Here is an 18,869-nt window from a genome sequence, read left to right as displayed (position 1 = left end):
AAGAAAGAGGAAAATATTAACATACCACCACCAACAACAACTAAACACAAGAACTTGGACTGATGGAAGTTAATCCTGAGACTCTTGAAGTAATGGCTGATATTGCATCAGCATTGTACATACAGTTCTTTTTAAATGCCTGGCCTCCTTCAGAATATTTATTTTACTTACAAACCTTCAGTTTTAAATGATCTAAACCAACTTTTCAGTGCAGCAGTACAATTTAAAAAGGACCAATGATTACCCTTTTAAAAAATCTGAATGATAATTGTAGGGCTTTTTTGCTCACCTTCTTTGAGTGTAATTCAAAATTTATAGGTATTCTATCCAGATAGTTTAAAAGTGGAGCTTTGTAAAACTCAAAGGAATACTTCTTTTGCTTGGATGCAGATTGAATAGCAGAAAAGTAGAGCACTTTTGTGAATTCTGGATTATAATATTTGCAACCAAATATGCTTTCCCCCCAGCATGTTTAAATGAAACCTATGTTTTTCTTTCCCTGGCCAGTCACAAAAAAACCAATTTCATTAATCAAATAACGCTTTTTAAGTGAGGTCATCTTACTTGGCATTGTCCTTAGTGAAATGCTTAACTATTCTATGTAAATGTAACAGTCTACACAGAAGTGGATGGCCTTATATTTTATGAGACCTAGAAGAAATCTCTTCAGCATCATAAACTCTTATGAAATAAGAAAATTCAGGGGTAAATCTTTGAGTAGGTCTACATTTGAATTTTAAGGGTCTGTCCTTCTCCCTCCTGACAATGTACGTACATAATGAGGCTTTCACTTGGAGGAGTATGTACCCTTAAATATGTCTAAAACCCAATACCCAATTGATTTCTTTTAGTACTTGCATAATCTAATAAGCCATTACATATAAAATTTTATAGACAATGTCATAAGTTTGTTGTCAGCTTATGTGTGTCATCAGTCATTCACATGTGTACCAGACCAAGGGTTCAGAGACTCACTGTTGCAGAGATGACTTTTTAGTCGACAACCAGTCATGCATCACCAGTAATTTTGACCTATCGGCCCTGAATTGTCAGGGCAAATAATGATCCACCATTGCTTAGCATGAGCTACCTCATCTCTAAAAGCTGGGATGCATTTAATATTCTTGTTTTTATTTTAGATACTAAAAGGTGCTATATGCTTCTGTTATTATTCCAAGTATGGAGATAGGCAGGGCAAAAATAATAATTTTTTTAAGTGATGGTGCTAAAATGACTTCTGTAAAAGCCTGACAAAATAAAGATACTTACCACCAACATAGATTTGAAGAGTAAAGCTGTTAGATTTCCAGTGTTTGAAAGAACAGTATTACAGTGCATTTTATCTGTTGGTCATACACTATATGGAATGTTTTGTAATACCAACATGTTTTATTACCTGAAACATGTGGGTACAAACATAATTCGAGGTTTTTTTTCTGTTTCTTTATTGCATTTGTGCTCTCCAATGTTTTGTTTGTCTCTTTAAATAAAAAAATAAACAGCTGAGGCTCTCCCAAAAGAAAAGCCATGCACATAGCTTTATTCATGTATCTTTGCAAAGCATTTAATTAAATACATGCTTCTTGTTACGTCAGTGGTTTCCTTTTTGTAGAATTCCTTCCAACATAGCCCATATCAGTTCATTGCTGGGGGAAAACAGAATTTTATAATTTTTATTGCTGTTTTAAATGATTTATGTGTTTGTAAAATGTGCACCTAAAATATTTTATATATTGGATTATAATGGAAATTTTGAGTGATATCCTTTTTTGCTGCACATCTCACAAGGTGGAAGTTGCACCAAATTATCATCACCTATCCTACTAAAGATGCCCAGCTAATACTCTTTGGAACTCCAGGATGTCAGAATTTTTATTCATAACTGAATAAAATATGATGATTAAATCAGTATGTCCGTTTAAATAATCTCTGATGTTATAAAATGTAATTTATAGACCATTTCCAAAGTTATATTTGCAATGATCAAGATAATGAAAAATTAATGTTCAAATCAGTCATTCCTAAATTGTAATAGTTCTAGCACTGTAAATTTTAAGTTTGTATGTGTGCACCTGTATGCAATAGATATACACAGGAAACCCCAAGAGTGTTCAGAGGTTCACATTGCGCCTACATGACAAAGGCTCAGTTCTGCGATTTTCACTACGGCAAAACTCTTATTAAAATTTGGTTAAAGTCTACAGGATAGGCTCCTTCAGAGCTGATGGGCAATCTAATCATGGCTGAATGACTGTGGTGAACAGGGGTTAGTACATAATACTTTATCACAAATTTAGATATTGCTAACTGGTAGTAGTGTGTCATATGGTATTGTCCTGGGGTTTATTCAGCGGCATAAAATAAGGAGAAAGTAAACTAAGGATGAATCTTTTACTCTGTTTCAAGGTTTAAAATACTTTTAGTCTCTGACCTTCAGCTGCTGGGATAACATAATCCAGAAATAGTATACTTGTGCTTTAGATTAGCTGGATTTTAGGTATATAGGGTGCATTATGACTCCCAGTGTCATAGCAAAAAGTAGTTAGCCATTCCACCTTGAATGGTCTCTTATAATATGTGCTAACTACTAATGCTAGACAATCTGTTCCACCTTGCATTTTCCTGTGACGCTGGAAGTACCTTTCCCAGACCTGAAGAAGAGCCCTGTGTGGCTCAGAAGCTTGTCCAAACTTTATTAGAAGTTGGTCCAATAAAAGATATTACCTCACCCACCTTGTCTCTTGTTTTCCAAATGCCCACCTACTACCACCTATTGATCCCAATGGGAGTGAAGCCAGGTTTCCCTTAGCAAGAGGTGATGGTAAAATGTTATATGGCAATGCACACTTTAGATACCTCCATCCCGTAATGATGTTGTGAGGAACAGACAAGTGAAAAACTCCAGTGTGTCTTCAGAAATCAGTTTAATCTAATCTGGAACTTCAAATACTATTATGCACTGATCATAAGTGTACGCCTATTGCATGGTATCACTATAGGGAGGAGTAATGGTTGTTTGGCTGCCTTAACTTGCATTTCTATACATTTGCATGTTTGGATTCTTTTTAAATTTAAGCTAACCTGAATTTTCTGGGTTTCTAATGCTTGTTCTTGGGTTAATTACAGCAATCCTGTAATGTTTTTACCCTTATGTTACTGACATGCACTCTCAACCTTAACATCAGTTCAATGTAGTTTTATATCTGGGAAGATATATACACAATTAAACATATATAAATATAAGGCTGATAATATGTATAGGCCCAGCCTGTGCCTCTCTCCTCCCCCCCCCCCTCCCCCCGGCATGGGGCTCTGCACAAGTACAAGGGTCTGGATCCAACTGCAGAATCAGAGTCCATCCAAGTAACCCTTGCACTCTGCCAGGGTATGGAGCTTGAGAAGACAAGCTTTGCAACCACAAACCACTGACCTCACTCTCTGCCAGGACCTGGGGCTCTGAGAGGGTGAGGTGTGCTTTGCAGTCACAAGTTTCCAATCCTTGCAGTCTGCCAAGGCAGGGGCTGAGCGTCAGACAGGCATGCAGGGCCTCAAACCCTGCCTGAGGCCATGACTCCGTTGTGGGATGCTCAACCGAGAGCATAGGCATTCCCACATCCAGGAGAACCCTCCCAGCCTACTCAAGAGTACATTTTGCCAAGATACCAAATCCCTCAAAAGCTAAAAGCAAGTCCCCCCTCCTTCCCCGTAAGGCAGCTATTTGAATTTTTAATGAGCAAACCATGTTAAAATAAAAATCAGGGTTTTAACCCTCTCTCCTTTGCTTTCCACCCTGACACTGAGTTTGCTGGAACTTCTCTCTCCTGCACAGACAGGGCCTGTATCAATGCGGGCTCAGTGCCCCTCTCCCACCCCGCAGCGCAGCTTGTTAAGGGCTGATTGCAGCCTGGCCTCCAGGTGCTGCCTGTGGGGTGCGGCGCCTGGTGGGCTCTGCTGGGCAAAGGGCACAGGGGTCTAGCACCAGCGGCGTGGACAGGGCGGCTGTGTTTGGTTTTCAGCCCACCTGGCAGGTTTTCAGCCCACCTGCCAGGGAAAGGGGCACAGTGACTGAAAGGCAGGCAGGATGGGGGGGCTGTACATTAAAGCAAAGGGCACTCGGGACAGTTTGTGCCCAGAACACAGGCACAAGAAGACGCCGCACCATCGTGGGATTAGAAGGCGGTAAGTGAGGTCTGATGTATGGCGTAAAGCCCTGTGCAGTACTTGCTCAATCCTAAAGTACTGACATGAGTGGCAGCCGGCCGGGGGGAGGAGGCAGATGCGCTTTCAGATGCCCGGGGAACTGGCTATTCCCTCCCCCCGAATCTGGTTGTGGGGAACTGTCCATTTCAAAGACTCTTTGGCTCTTTTGTTATGCCAAGGCTCATGGTATACACTATAGCCAGGTTAGCATTCAGACTCGGGATCACGCAGAACTTAAGGTATTTGCAAGTGCTCTGCTTTATCCAAAGTCCCCCCATCCCCATGGTACCAGGAGTAAAAGAAGTAAGGAAATAACCTGAATGGAGTAATTAAAAGCCCCACCAGAGTTGAAATGCTCTGGAAATGCGGAAGACGATGGGCAAAGGTTTAAATAGAGCTTCACTCTTTATCTGCAATGAATGGGTACCAACAAAAAGGAAGCGGGTCACAAGGCAGCCTTATTTCTGGTAACAGCTGTTTGCGAAGCATTTGTTGTGTGTTAGTTTTGAGTTAAGAAAGGCAGCAAAGGCTAACTATGAAATGGAGGGGGGAAGGGGGGTCAGAAATAGGAGGGAGTACTGCACGCCACATGAAATTGAAACATGGGGGGAGAGATGCTTTAAGACGGAGTACAAAAAGAAAGTGAAGCCATAGAGCAGAGGTGGGCAAACTTTTTGGCCTGAGGACCACATCGGGGTTCCAAAAACTGTATGGAGAGCTGGGTAGGGAAGGCTGTACCTCCCCAAACAGCCTGCCCCCCATCCGCACCCCCCCACTTCCCACCCTGACTGCCCCTCTCAGAACTCCCCCACCCATTCAACCCCCCACCCCGCTCCTTGTCCCCTGACTGCCCCCCCTGGAACCCTCCACCCCTAACCTCCCCCGGGACCCCACCCACTATGCAACGCCCCCTGCTGCCTGTTGCCTGACTGCCCCGACCCCTGTCCACCCCCCCACCCCCGGACAGGCCCCCCACAGGACTCCCACGCCTATCCAACCCCCCTTTCCCCGTACCCTGACCGCCCCCCCCAGAACCTCCGCCCCTGCTCCCTGTCCCCTGACTGCCCCCGAGACCCTCTGCCCCTTATCCAACCTCCCCCCCGCTCCCCGCTTCCCGCCCCCTTACCATGCTGCTCAGAGCACCAGGACTGGCAGCCGCGCCACCTGGCTGGAGCCAGCCACACTGCCACGCTGCCTGGCTAGAGCGCACAGCCCTGCTACCCAGAGCGCTGAGGCTGCGGGGGAGGGGGGACAGTGGGGGAGGAGCCGGGGGCTAGCCTTCCCAGCCTGGAGCTCAAGGGCCAGGCAGGACAGTCCCACGGGCCGTAGTTTGCCCACCTCTGCCATAGAGTCTCAAATTGAGGAGCCAATTCTTTACTTTTGCAGAGGTAATTGAGTTCTTGCTAGGAGACCAGATCCACACTGGGATCTGGGCCAAAAAAATCTGATATACTACTGAAAGACCCAGAAGTAACCCTTGACAAGGTATTAGAATTTGCCAAGCAAATGGGGTCAAATTCTGAGCTGTAGTTAGCACTGTTAAACAGCAGAATGACACCAGTGGGGTTGTCACTTGCTGACACTTTGCTGCAGTGACACTGACCGTGCCTGTGTTAAATACTGATGTCAGAGACATTAAGGCCTTGCAGACATACAGCGACACACCTAAGGCAAAACAAACAAAAATCTGTATGAGTGTGGGGTCCTGGGAGCTGCATGACCATCGTGCTGTCTGTGCAGGTTTACTTAGCCCTGACTCAGCATGGCTGGACTACACGTCTCATGGACACTTCCAGCCCTTCATTTTATGAGCCAATCTACCCCCCCTCTGAGTCAGCTTTAAGGTATAAACTTGGACAGGTATTAGACGTGGCAGTGGATGGGGAAGTAGCATCCAGAATGCTATGGCTCAGTGTTACTGCAAGCATCCAGGTAGTGTACATATTTCGTTGCTATGATCTCAGTCATGTACTGTGTCATTTAATGTCCTCTGGTACTTAGGAGTGCTTTGTACCTTGCAGGATTGAGCCCTAATGGGGATGAAGTTAGCTAGTGCCAGATAGTTGAGTCGTTTAGCTGTGAAAGAGCGGTTTGTTGGTTTAAGAAACATGATGCCAAAATTGGGTAACACTTGCTGAGCAGATTGGTGTGACTATTCATCTGCAGCTACCATTTCCGTGTTTTTTGTTCCGCTACTACTCCTGAGGGAATTCTGTACCAACAAAATTAAAAATTCTGAGCACAATATTTTAAAATGCTGCCAATTTTATTTGTCAGTAAATAAATGTAGATGCTCCGGCCTGGCAGTGGGGATCATAGGCCACTGGCTTGATGGAGGTGGGAGATCACCCTGTAGCTGTCCTCCCCTGGGGACAGGGATTGGGCGGTGAGGCTGCACCTGACCCAATGTAAGGGCCGGGCCTGCCCCAGAAACACCACGGGGCCCTGCCCCTCTGTACCAGGTGTAGGCAGGGAGGCTCATCCCAGTAAGATCCAAGTGTAGAGGGGCTTAGTGTCGGGAAATCCAGGTGTTGTGTAAGAGAGTTGGGGAAATCTGGGTGTGGGCGGCTCAGTGGTGGATCTGGATACACATGGGCTTGTGGGTGTGTGTAGGGTGTTTCCAGGTCAAGGGGCAATGGGACTCTGCAGGGGGTGAAGGTTGTTGGGGCTCAGCAGGCGGGGTCTGGGTTGGGAGGATGGGGTTTGGCAGGGAGTCTGGGTGTAGGGAGCTCAGTGGCGGGGTCTGGGTGCTGGGGGAGTGGGCCTTGGGGGGGCCATGTGTGGGGGGCTCGTTGGGGTAGTGCAGCGGGGTGGGGGGGTTTGATGCTCCTGCTTAATGGGGGAGCCTCAGCTGCTGCCGAGGGGAAGCTGCATACCAGGCTCCTGCTTCCCACCCCAATTTCCCTCTTGCCGCCTTCTCCCCACTGTCCTCTGCCCTTATCCTCCTCCTCTCACATCTCCCAGCCTCCTTTCCTTACCCACTCTAGCCCTGAAAATCCCTGGATAGGATGCAGATATAGCCGCAGATCATTTTTGCGGCTCGTGGATTGGATGCGTATACAAATTTTGTATCCGCACAGGGCTCTATTGCCCACTGCCTCTTCCTCCATTTGCCCTGCCCCACTATGGAGACTCACTGTTGTACAGAAAAGAGGATGGCTCCCAGCACGCAGAAGGGGAGCACGACTGCCACTAGGACCCAGGAGGTGGTGTCTGAGTGGCATCCTCCTCCAGCTGGGTGGCGCTGCGCTCGCAGAAATGGGGGGGCACAGTGGCACGTAACTCCGCATGTCCCCTTCACACCTTACCTCTGTTTGGGAAGGCAATGGCTCCCCCAAACTACACCCATGAGCGTCCCCAGCCCCGTCCCGTCCTCCCTACGTGGCTTCCCTTTACTTCCCTATCATTTTCTGTGGGAGGACATGAATTCTGTGCATGTGCAGTGGCACAGAGTTCTCCCAGGAATAAAATGCATCAATACAGCAGGTTTCATTTCAGACTTCATTTGACCTATTATTCGTTCTTTGCCTTTGCAATTGGCTATAGTTGTGCTACTTTGTAGCTCTACCTTTTTTTGGCATTGTATAGAGTGGAATTGGCATATATAAAGGCATGAGGCTCTCTCAAATTATGAATAATTAGCCAAGTTATGAACCTTAGATGTTTTTGTTCCCTATTGATCAACTGTTCTATCAAATAAGGACTGAGACCCAATCTCAACTGACCTTTCCAAACTTACAACTACTTGTAGGACCCCGTTCCCGTAAATGACAAACCCTCTCTATCCTTTAATAGTTAGGTCTTCTGGGGAGGGAAAATGTGGTGTTGTTTATGTTGAGAATTTACTGTGAAATAATGAAGTTATATAAATTGTTTCAAAATTATTAAAAATGACAAATTGCCTGGTTAAAAACCTTGACCGTTTTAGTTGGGTCCTTTTTTGTGGGGCCTCTCTTGTGAGAGGAGAAGATCCAAGGGCTCTTTACAGTTGAATGGCAGCTGGAGAGGATAGCAGCACATGTCATTGAGCTGCATGTTACTTGGCAAAAACCCAGCTGTGAGGACTGGTCTGTAAGGAGCTAGTAATTGAGATGTGAATGGGTAATGAGACAATCTCCTCTCACCTTTGAATTATTAATGACACATGGTTTGCACTGCCATTGATGGGTAGAAGAGTGCATACTCTACTTCTCTTTATCCCACTCCTTTCATAAGCACTAAAATGTACTTAAACATGTAAGAAAAGAAAGGCCAAGATCATCTGAGGATAAAAGTCCCTTTCTCGCCTTATTGCAGTTGTGCTTACTAGAGAAGAAGCTCTCTGTGAGCTGAGGGTTGAAAACATTATTCTACATAAGAACTGCCATACTGGCTCAGACCAATGGTCCACCTAGCCCAGTATCCTGTCTTCCAACAGTGGCCAATGCCAGATGCTTCAGAGGGAATGAACAGAACAGGTAATCATCAAGTGAGCCATCCCTGTTGCCTATTCCCAGCTTCTGTCAAACAGACACTAGGGACACCATCCCTGCCCAGCCTGGCTAATAGCCATTGATGGACCTATCCTCCATGAATTTATCTAGTTCTTTTTTGAACCCTCTTCCCCCCTCTGCCCATAACCACCCAGGAGGCTGTGGCTGTAAGAAAAGCCCCTGGTGGCCTACCACTACACTGCATGAGGCTTTCCTCCATGCACAGGGTCCATACATCTTCAGTTCCAAAAACACAGGTTCTGCCCCTAGTTTGTATTTTGATTCACTGTGACTGTATTACTTAATTCTTCTATCTGGCCAGACCTGGTTCTGTCTTCTTAGAGCCATACTAGCAGTGAATATAGGAGCAGCCAGACTGTAGTGATGACAAAGGCCAAGGGCATACTGACAACATCATTGCCAGCTCAGAGATTACAAGATTCCAGCTCAGAGAGTAAGGCTCCAAAAACATGTTCCTTCCCAATAGGCTAAGGCTACTAGGTTTAGCACACTAGTGTTTTTATGCTACCCCAATAGCATAAAGATGTAATTAAATGTTTCACAAATGACAAAAATCGGTACAGCTTTCCTGAGAAGACCTATATCTGCTATTAATCACAGGTACTGCTATTTTTGTTTTTAGTATTTTCCTTGTGATCTGATATGCCAATTATTGCTTCCTATATAGGGTGATAGGTAGTGCTATAAATCTAAATGACTTAGTAGAAAACAATATATACATCGGGTACTCATTCAAAAAAGGTTACACTTTTTAAAACTATGAATTACACGCCTTCAAAGCTATCCTATTTGGTTGTCTAATTGTTTTAATTCAAAAGCTTCTTCCTTTTTAAATGGAACTGGTCATTTGTAGTTTCATAATGACAAATGAATATGCCAAATACATTTCTTATGTTAACCAAACATCTTTAAGAGTAATAGTCCAAGTACTGCCATCAGTTATGTCAATGCAACCCACTGAAGTAATTTCACATAGCAGAAGTTGGTTCCCTTATAAGTGGTTTAATAGTTGCAGAAAATGTTAAAAGTACCCGGTAATGCAGGATTTTCAAAAGCACCCAGCATTGCCTCAATTCTATGCCCACTGAAATTAATGGAGCTATGGTAGGCTAATGCTCATCACTTTAGAAAATCCCACCCTACATTGATTTGTGCCTTTAGGCACAGCCCTGAGCAAAGGGTAGTGCACTAGGCACTACTATGATGCAGAGACCTACTTGTATGTCTGATTTCCTCCTTTGCTTTCTCTTTTACTAGTGATGGCTAGTAACTTACTGCTGACCTATACCAGAAGCCATATTACTATCCATCATGTTCGGATTCAGTTGTTCTGCCTTGGGGAAGGTGGATCCACCCCATCACCTGCTCCAGGGAAGCAATAAACTGGTGAGTAGCCCCACTTATTCCTAAACACTTGGACCCAAGTGCTAAGTAGCACATGTAGAGGTTTGGAAGGTGTTCTTATTCCCTTGCACAGGCACCTAATCCAAGTCACAGTCTATCAGACCATTTATTTTTGATGTTAAAAGTAATGGTAACTCTCATATTAATATGAATAGTTAAGAGTAGACAAAAGGGATATAATGTGCTATATCAATGTTGTTTCGTCCAGATTTCTAGGCAGAAGTTCTCTTCAGCAGCACAAAATATATAGATGTGTCAGATTATGACAGTCATTTTGCTGGTCTGTGCGCTATTCAAATGAGCATCATTGTTGACTATACTATGCTGTGTGATAGTCAAAATTTTACTGTCAGTCATGTACATTACCACCTCTACAGTAGCTTTCTGCACTCATTTCCCAACCCCTCCATTTCTACCGGGGTAAAATTCAGTCTTGACCGCTATAAAGCCTATCCCCTGCTTATATTCCATGCATTTGCAGTAAAGACATTATGCTGGCCCTCAGCATGGGGTTGAATTTCAACTGCACAGAATTTACATGTTTCAGTGCAGCTTCCAAAGGATTTGTGACATGAACAAATCATTTTTCAAAGTACCAGACATTTCTGTCTGTCATGTGTAACAGGTTTTCAGTACTGACCCTATAGAATGATAGTCCAAAAAGCTGATCACAGATAGTTTTAACTTTAAGTTTCTAAGTAAAAAAATACTTTAGTGCAGCAGGTACCATTTCTTAGTACTAAATTGTAAACTCACTGGGTGAAATCCTGCAATTTTGCTTGAGGAAAGATTACTCAGTCCTTTTTCTGGCAAAACTCTGTTATGACTTTGCTTCCCTGTTAGTAAAGTTGGGAGGGAAGGATAAAAATAGTGAAGGTGAAAAATGAGGAGTTTTATTAAGATATTTATTATGTGTCTCTGTAAGGAAAAGACCAACAACAATATAAAAGCTTACAAAGATGGTTAACCTTCAACACTACAAATGTGTTAATGTGATGAAAGAAGCTCACAATTCTGCATCTTTGACTTTTACAGAGTGAAGGGAGAATGACCTCAAAAATAGTATGCCAATCCTAATCTCTGATGGAGACATTTACAATTGTTGTTAATCCTTTAATGCAAGTCAATAAACCTGTCTTGCAGATTTAGAAGTGAAAAATACATTAGCACCATCACATTAGTCTTTTACACTTCCCTAATTTTAGTGGTCTTGACCAGCAATGACAGGAAAGTATAGAAGCACCCGTGAAAACAGAATACCATAATTTTATTGTTGGATTGTAACATTAGGGTGTTCAAACTAATCAGTAAAGAAAAATACAATTGTATACCTAATTCCCTTGAATTAACCAAAGATTCCAATGTATTTTGATTTGGCTGTTTGTTTTTTGCTGTAACTCATCAAACTCATCCCAGTTTCTGTCCATGTTGAGGTAGTTGAAACGGGGAAGTCTTTCTATCTTTACGGACGGCGTCTTAGGGTAAACTTTGATGCTGGGAACAATCAGTGCTGTGTAAATTGGCTTTCATTCAACTAATAGAAGACAGTATTGTTTTGTTGAGTGTTGAAGTTTTATTATAGCACCACGGAAACATGTTTTGAAGATGGAATTTGGTTAAAAAAAGCAAAAAGCATTTTTATTGTACTTTGTGTAATTAAAAACAATTAACCCTTTGTTGAATTACCTTTTTTTTCCAGAAAATTTGTAAATAAATAACTGGGATACAGTTGAGCACCTGTACCAGTTGACAAGGTTAAAACAAAAGGAGAGTGTGGATTTGCTTGCTGGGGTTTTAGAAAAAGCAGTATCCTTGATTTTATAAGAAACAGACTGGGCCAATGTCCACACCAAATTCCTGATCAGGACCACCAATATCCATGGGAGCAATATCCACCACAGGCAACCTCATTGTCTTGCGTGTTCTGTATTCAAAGACTGTTTTACCCCATTCTCCAGTGTGCTTCTGCAAAAATTGAAGAGAAAATCAGTTTAGAGAAATCCAGTATAGTTTTACAAGGAGGTTATTTTACTTAATTTCACACCTGTTGTTCCTCACACTGATGTTCCATCCCCTGCACCATTCAAAGTACTGCATTTCCCTAATCATTATCTTCTTGGAAAGGCATATGTTTAGAATAGCTCTTAATTAGTGTTTGAATGCTGGGCCAGGTAAGGGGCAATCAGCAGATGGCTACAGCTCCGTGACCAGATCTCTGGCATATGTGGTGTCTGTGTAGCTTAGAGCAGGTAGGGGGCACTGCAGTGCTCCAGCCTAGCATTGAGAAATGCTCCCCCATCCTTGTGCAACGAGCACAAATGTGCTAGTAAGCACGGGAAAGGGAAACAGGAAAAAATAAGCTGCACTTCACATTTGTCTCATGCATGCGAAAAAACGACAGCAAAAGGTTGCAATGTAAAGCAGGCTCATATTACTTTAAGTTGCACTTTCTGTGGGTATCTTTTGTGCCATCGAGACCTCAGATCACTGCAGCAGTGACCAGCAATTGTGGTGTCTGCTGTCTAAACAGACTGCTGTTATTCACTTCAACTGGCATGCTTGATCATAACTGCCATTCATCACTTGCTGTTGCAACAGGCTTAGACTAGCTGCCTGCATGTTGCTATCAGATGGTTCCCTGCCTGTTCCTGGTACCTGCCAGCGCTGAGCATACTGCCAAAGAGTAGCGGGAGTTCCCTCAATTGTGGCTTTATCCTGGATGATGTCAGTCCTGCCTCAAGTGAATCCATCAATGAGTAGACTTGATGGCATCAGTACCCTCCAGCTATATATGGTCATAGAACAGTGCTACCTGGAAACATAGGCCAAAGCACCTACCTCAAAGGGAGATTAAATTGTCTATAGGCCACCTCTGTGTTAGTGCAGTTTTTTTTTCTCCCATGTGAATTTTTGCATGGTTGGGACAATCGAGCCCTTAATAATCAATTCTTAGTTCAACAAACAGCTCCACTTTGGATTGAATAGAATTAGGTTTGGGGTGGGATCAGAATTTCAGCACCATGACTTGGATGAAAGGAGAAAGAAAAGGGGGCCTCTAAAAGAAGACCTTTGTAAAGCACAGTTTTGAATAGCATCTTACTCCACAAACAGTGCTGTTGATTTCAAAGCTGTTTTTAGCATGTAGCCTGTAGCAAGAACCAGTACAGAGAGCATGGTCCCGGGAGGTGGCATAATGCCTGCCAGTGCCTATTCCTTGGTTGTGCTGGCAAAGAGTATGCTATACCCACAAGTGGCCAACCACGTGAACTAGCTCAGTTGGCTCCACCTAAACCTGCACCAGCATTGGTTCCACATATTCCCTGTCCGACCTTGCTCAAACTTCTGGAGTGCATTGTCTGAGATATCTGAGCATCACAGCTGCAACCCAGCCCTGGCCATGGGTGAGGGAGTCTTTGCCCTTTCCTGTATCCCTGCATGGCTAGGATCCCATCTAGCCCTATACGTGGTGCTATCTTACAAAAATCCCGTGTACTTACAGTACAGCCATCTTCCAGAACGGCATATGTAAATTTGCTGTTTCCTTCAGCCTTGAACTCGGTCTCAGTGGAACTCATCAGTTTCAGAGCTTTCTTAACATTTCCACTGGCCTGATCCATGTAAGCAATGCTGTTCTTGCAGTGATAAGTGATATTCTGAGAGGCACGGCTAGAGAGCAATCTAAGGAATGCCATCTGCACATCTGAAACATCTTCTGGAAGCTCTGGATCTCCATAGCTGAACTGTGGTACAACACACAAAACAATCTTTATTTTTAACTGCTGATATATTTACTAGTTTAAATTAATTCCATGGTATTACTTATCTGTGATGTGAATGAAATATAAGAATTGCTGTCTAGGCTATTCATTGAGAAGATCTAATATTTCTTACCTGGAAACCACCATTCATAGACTCTCCAAACCAGATGTGTTTCTTTTCAGCTCCTGAACCGGTCCACCAGTTTTTACGTGGCACACTGCTGGGATTAGCACTGATGCATGTCTCACCAGTTTCCATATTACAGTATGCTTTTATAGCATCCATCTTGCAACCTTGGTTAGGATCAATCCAGTACTCTCCTAGAGGGACATAAAATAGCAGAAAATCAGGAGAGGAATTTGATTATTTTACCCATATGTTCTAAAGCTTATGTCTGTCTCAAATGCTTGCATTGAGTAAGAGATATGGAAATTTTGACTGAAGACAAGCCAGGAGAAGAATTAAGATGGCACAAAGAGACAATGTATGATCTGATTCAAATGCTCTAAGATGATTTGTCAGAGAAATTCTAGCTTTCTTTAAAATTGTGTTATTTATGGCCCCCAGCCAGCAAAGGACTTAAGCAGATATTTAACTGTAAGCATCTGAGAAGTCTTATTGAAGTCAATGGACCTGGACCTGGCTTAAAAATCACTTATACTAAGTACTTTGTTCTATCAGGGCCCAAATAATTTGGGGGCAAATTTGTTATTGGCCTAAGACTCCACTGATGACAGTGGGGTTGCACCCTTCATATGCTGATGGTGAATTTGATTTTAAAGTCAGCATTCAAATGTCAATAGTTTCATTTCTCCACGAGTTTGTATTTAAGTTATTATAATGGAAGATATATTTACTACACTTTATGCTCTTGGAATGGTATGCTGTAAGTGGATGATGACAATTATTTTTCAGCAGATTTGTGCATTTTGAAGAATGCTTATTTTTGTGTGTTTGGACTTTATGGAAAACAGATCATGATAAAGATTACAGCATCTCTAAAACTTTCGATTAAGCGTAATCTTTTTGTAATTAGATTTTATGTTACTGTTTTTACACCATTTGTTATTTATTGTCCATCAGAGAACCAAATAAGTTAGAAAATAAAGTTTTGATTCAATTTGATAATTACAAAAACAACTTTTCAGATATAAAGAGAAGCATTGCATGCTGGGTTCATATTTTGGCTTTTGGTGTAAAACGTCATGTTATATTATTGGGAGAGCGTTAAATAATGCATCGTATAAGAAATCTTTTTCAGTGAGGCTTTCCCACATCCCCCATCCCACCCCCAAAATTCAATTAAATTGTAGTTCTACTCAAAAAAAGAAAATTCTGACGCCTGTAGAGGAGCAACAAAGTTTCATGGGTGAAACCAAGGGTATAATCTGAAGAAAATATGGTTGCACAGTTCTCACTCAGAGCCTGATTTGCCCTGCTGTGACTTTGGGCCTGAGCAAATTCCACTGAAACCAATAGGAATCTTTCCAGTGATATCACTGGGCTTTGGATCAGACCCTCAATTACTAATGATGATGTACAAGAAAGAGAACCAAAATGGACCTTAAGTATCAGAGGGGTAGCCGTGTTAGTCTGGATCTGTAAAAAGCAACAAAGAGTCCTGTGGCACCTTAAAGACTAACAGATGTGTTGGAGCATAAGCTTTGGTGGGTGAATGCCCACTTCATCAGACGCATGGACCTTCAGATTCCAGCTTTACTTTGTGGTACTGGCAGTTAGAAAACAGTCTTTTAGTGACCTATGAGAAGCCAGCCATGACAATGCAATTGGTCCATATTCGTTTTTCAGAATACAGTCACACTGCAAACAGAACAATTCAAGATCCAGGTGGTGTTACCAATATTGCAAACAAAAAATCTAACATACCGCTGTTGAGTTCGGGATGGCAGAATTTCAGGTCTCTGCAGTTACGAGCTGGGTTCTTCCGGGAGCCATCAGGGCTAACGATGTTTTCGATTTGGTTGTTAATTGATTTCATTGAAGATAAGATGTCGTTCATATTGATCTTGTTTTCAGATGGCTGGTCTCCGTAGAGGTATGATTGTCCTTTGTCACCAGGTGAAGGACCAGGGCCATCAACTCCCCCACAGCATGGACCAGGAGCCCCAGGAAGTCCAGGGGGACCCATGGGACCTGGATGGCCAGGTGAACCCTAGGAAATAAAGAATATAATGCTGAGTCAGGATTGCAGGCTCAGACCCAAGTCCACACAATTACTGTATGGACCATAAATATAAAGCTAAGGACAATGCTAGTTACAGAAAAAACTTTATTGCTTTGTTTTCACTCAGCTCTACTGTTAGCCACTCTGGGACCAGTTTAGCCCATCCTCTTCCTAATTCAGTGTCAAATTGTGGGCAACCCTGTTCAAGTTGAGTTGTAGAGATGAAGATGATGCTGGGAGCTCATGTACGCAGAGCAGCCACAATATGGCTAAGGAACAAAAGCAATGAACTAAACTGAGAGTGCTAGCCTCCCCAAATGGGGAAAATAGGCTATAGTCCTGCCTCTACTTCACACTAGCCTGCAGAGTTGTCAAGGCTTTAAAGAGAAGAGGAGATTTTGCTCTCCCATATTAAATGGGAAATGTTGGTGCTTATCTGGGGCCTGAGCAAAAAGCCTAATGAATGAAATGTCTCCATTGAGTTCAGTGGACTTGGATCAAACCCCTGGTGCTCAGTACCCAGCCCTAAGTGGGTAGGTACATTCTACATTAGCTGTAGTTCCAGCATGCACAGTGTTAGAAAGGTTCATCTTTTTAATGATAGATGTATCATTAAAAAGGAGTTGTTTGTTTAATGAAAGTTGTGCTTGCTGTCCACTTACCGCAGAGCCACTTTCACCTCGATTACCACGAGGGCCTGGAGGACCTATGGGGCCTGGGTAACCACTCGTACCATCCTTTCCGGGAGGACCAGATGGGCCAGGGGGACCCTAGAACAATGACAAACATGGTTAAATGTAAAAGATCCCGTATGTTATTTATGAATTATTTCAAATGTTAGAAAGCATTTTAAAGCATTTAATTCTTATGAATTATCATGTGCTTCCTGGTTCTTTAGCTCTTGCCATTTGACAGTTGCCATATTTTTAGTTCAAAACATTCGTTCTAACACAGTTGGATTTGGTTAATCAGGAAATGTTACTTACTCTCGCTCCCATAGCTCCGGGACTTCCATTTGCACCTTGTGGACCCAGAGCACCCTGTTAAAAGAAGATGGGTCATAAATATTCTCTAATCTACTGGATGCAGCAGGAATCTCAGTGATGCTCCTTGCGTAATCATTTTAATAGATAACTTTAAAGATTTTTTTATGTAAAGCAAATAATTGAAAAAAGATTTTTCAAGCTCAGATATGACAAATAAAACCCTGTCATTCTCTAATCAGAAAAAGTATAAGGCCTCGTCCAGTGCCCAATGGGAGTCTTCCCATTGACTTCTGTGGGCTTTGGATAAAGCCCTAATTCTATTGCAATACACAGCTATCACTGTGTAACCCACAAACCTTCTGGGTGTGGTGTTCTGTTCCATCTAGTGGCACTGAGACCACTTAGAAAGAGCGATAAAATGAGTCTGCTCTACAGCCTTAGCTGACAGCCAGTTGGCTTTTAGCTCATGTGGTAGAGGCTCATGCACTAAGCCCCAGAGGCCCCAAGTTTGATCCCGACGACCGGGGTCTGTCGGTGTTACAACTGCAGTGCTGACTATGGTATTTGCAGGATTTTTTTTATGGATTCTGCAAACATCAATTATTTTAAATAAATTAAGAGTAAATGACCATTTATTTATTTATGAATTGCCAAGGAATAAACCATATAGGGCTAATAGCTTCCTATTGAAAAATGTAATTTAATGGAACTCTGTTAAGATTTCACTCTGTCCATGAGAGTAGTGAGCCGCAAATCAGATGCCACAGTATGGCAAATTTTGGTTAATGGCTTTTTAATCGGCCTTTATACATTTAGATTTTACATGTCTGCCATTACAGATGTGGCATTGCTATGACATTACATAACCCATTAGTTTTTAGAGCATTGCATGGGATTTGGTCTCTAGATTCTCATTAGAGTCAGTGGAAGCTGTACAGTTAAAAATCCTTTGAATACAAATCTCTCTCATGCAGAATGATATGACTGATGTGAAGACAATTATAAATACTTAGGGTTGGATTATTTGTTGCCCTGTGCCTTGTGTAGTCATTAATATAAAAATACAAAATGAGTGCACAGTGCATGTAAAATACTAGAGTTCTGATCTGGTAGCATTTCATACTCACTTTGCCTGGCGTAAATGACTACACACAGGGGCGGCTCTAGGCACCAGCAAAGCAAGCACGTACTTGGGGCAGCCCATTTGCAGGGGCGGCAGGGAGCTGAGAACCAACAGGGGGTCCTGGGAGCTGTAGTTCCTTGGTTAGCTCCCTGCCTATAGAGCCAGCCCTGGAGCAGGGAAAGAACTACATTTCCCAGCATTCCCTTGGCCACTACCAACAGGAAAGAGGGGGAGGGAGTGAGGAAGCTCAGACCTCATGCTGCAGTGAATGGAGAGCTGCACTGTGAGTAGGGATTCCATATTTTAACATTCAAAAAATAGGACACTCCACGGGGAGGGAGGGTAGCCCCACCCTGCCACCATCCACTCCCTCCGACTGCCCCCCACAGAAACCCCAACCCATCCAACCCCCCTGCTCCCTGTCCCCTGATCACCCCCTCCCCGGACCCCCCATATCTAAGCCCCACTGGTCCTTGTCCCCAACTGCCCCCTCCTGAGACCCCCCCAACTCCCCCCCCAGGACCCCACCCCCTACCTGTCCCCTGACAAACCCCTGGGACTCCCATGCCTATCCAACCGCTGCCTGTCCCCTGACTGCCCCCCCGAAACCCCTGACCCATCTAACCCCCCCTTCTCCCTGCCCCTGACTGCCCCCCCGAACCTCCTCCCCATCCAACCCCCCAGCCCCCTTACTGTGCCACTCAGACCAGCGTGTCTGG

At 43.4% G+C, this 18,869-nt stretch overlaps 1 protein-coding gene across 1 annotated transcript in view; it reads right to left on the bottom strand.

The window, feature by feature from the left end:
* Positions 1–11,915: 11,915 nt before the first annotated feature.
* The window catches only part of COL3A1 (collagen type III alpha 1 chain), a 69,748-nt gene continuing 62,794 nt past the window's right edge, over positions 11,916–18,869 (bottom strand). Inside the window, exons 46-51 of the mRNA XM_065413703.1 lie at positions 17,028–17,081; positions 16,704–16,811; positions 15,744–16,029; positions 13,989–14,176; positions 13,595–13,837; positions 11,916–12,062 (exon numbers count right to left, since the gene is read on the bottom strand). Of these exons, the coding sequence (XP_065269775.1) occupies positions 11,916–12,062; positions 13,595–13,837; positions 13,989–14,176; positions 15,744–16,029; positions 16,704–16,811; positions 17,028–17,081 (1,026 nt within the window). The remainder of the gene's footprint in view (positions 12,063–13,594; positions 13,838–13,988; positions 14,177–15,743; positions 16,030–16,703; positions 16,812–17,027; positions 17,082–18,869) is intronic.

The sequence above is a fragment of the Emys orbicularis genome, chromosome 11 (genome assembly GCF_028017835.1).
Source record: "Emys orbicularis isolate rEmyOrb1 chromosome 11, rEmyOrb1.hap1, whole genome shotgun sequence".
Classification (NCBI taxonomy): Eukaryota; Metazoa; Chordata; order Testudines; family Emydidae; genus Emys; species Emys orbicularis.
This window is presented reverse-complemented; position numbering and strand designations above follow the sequence as displayed.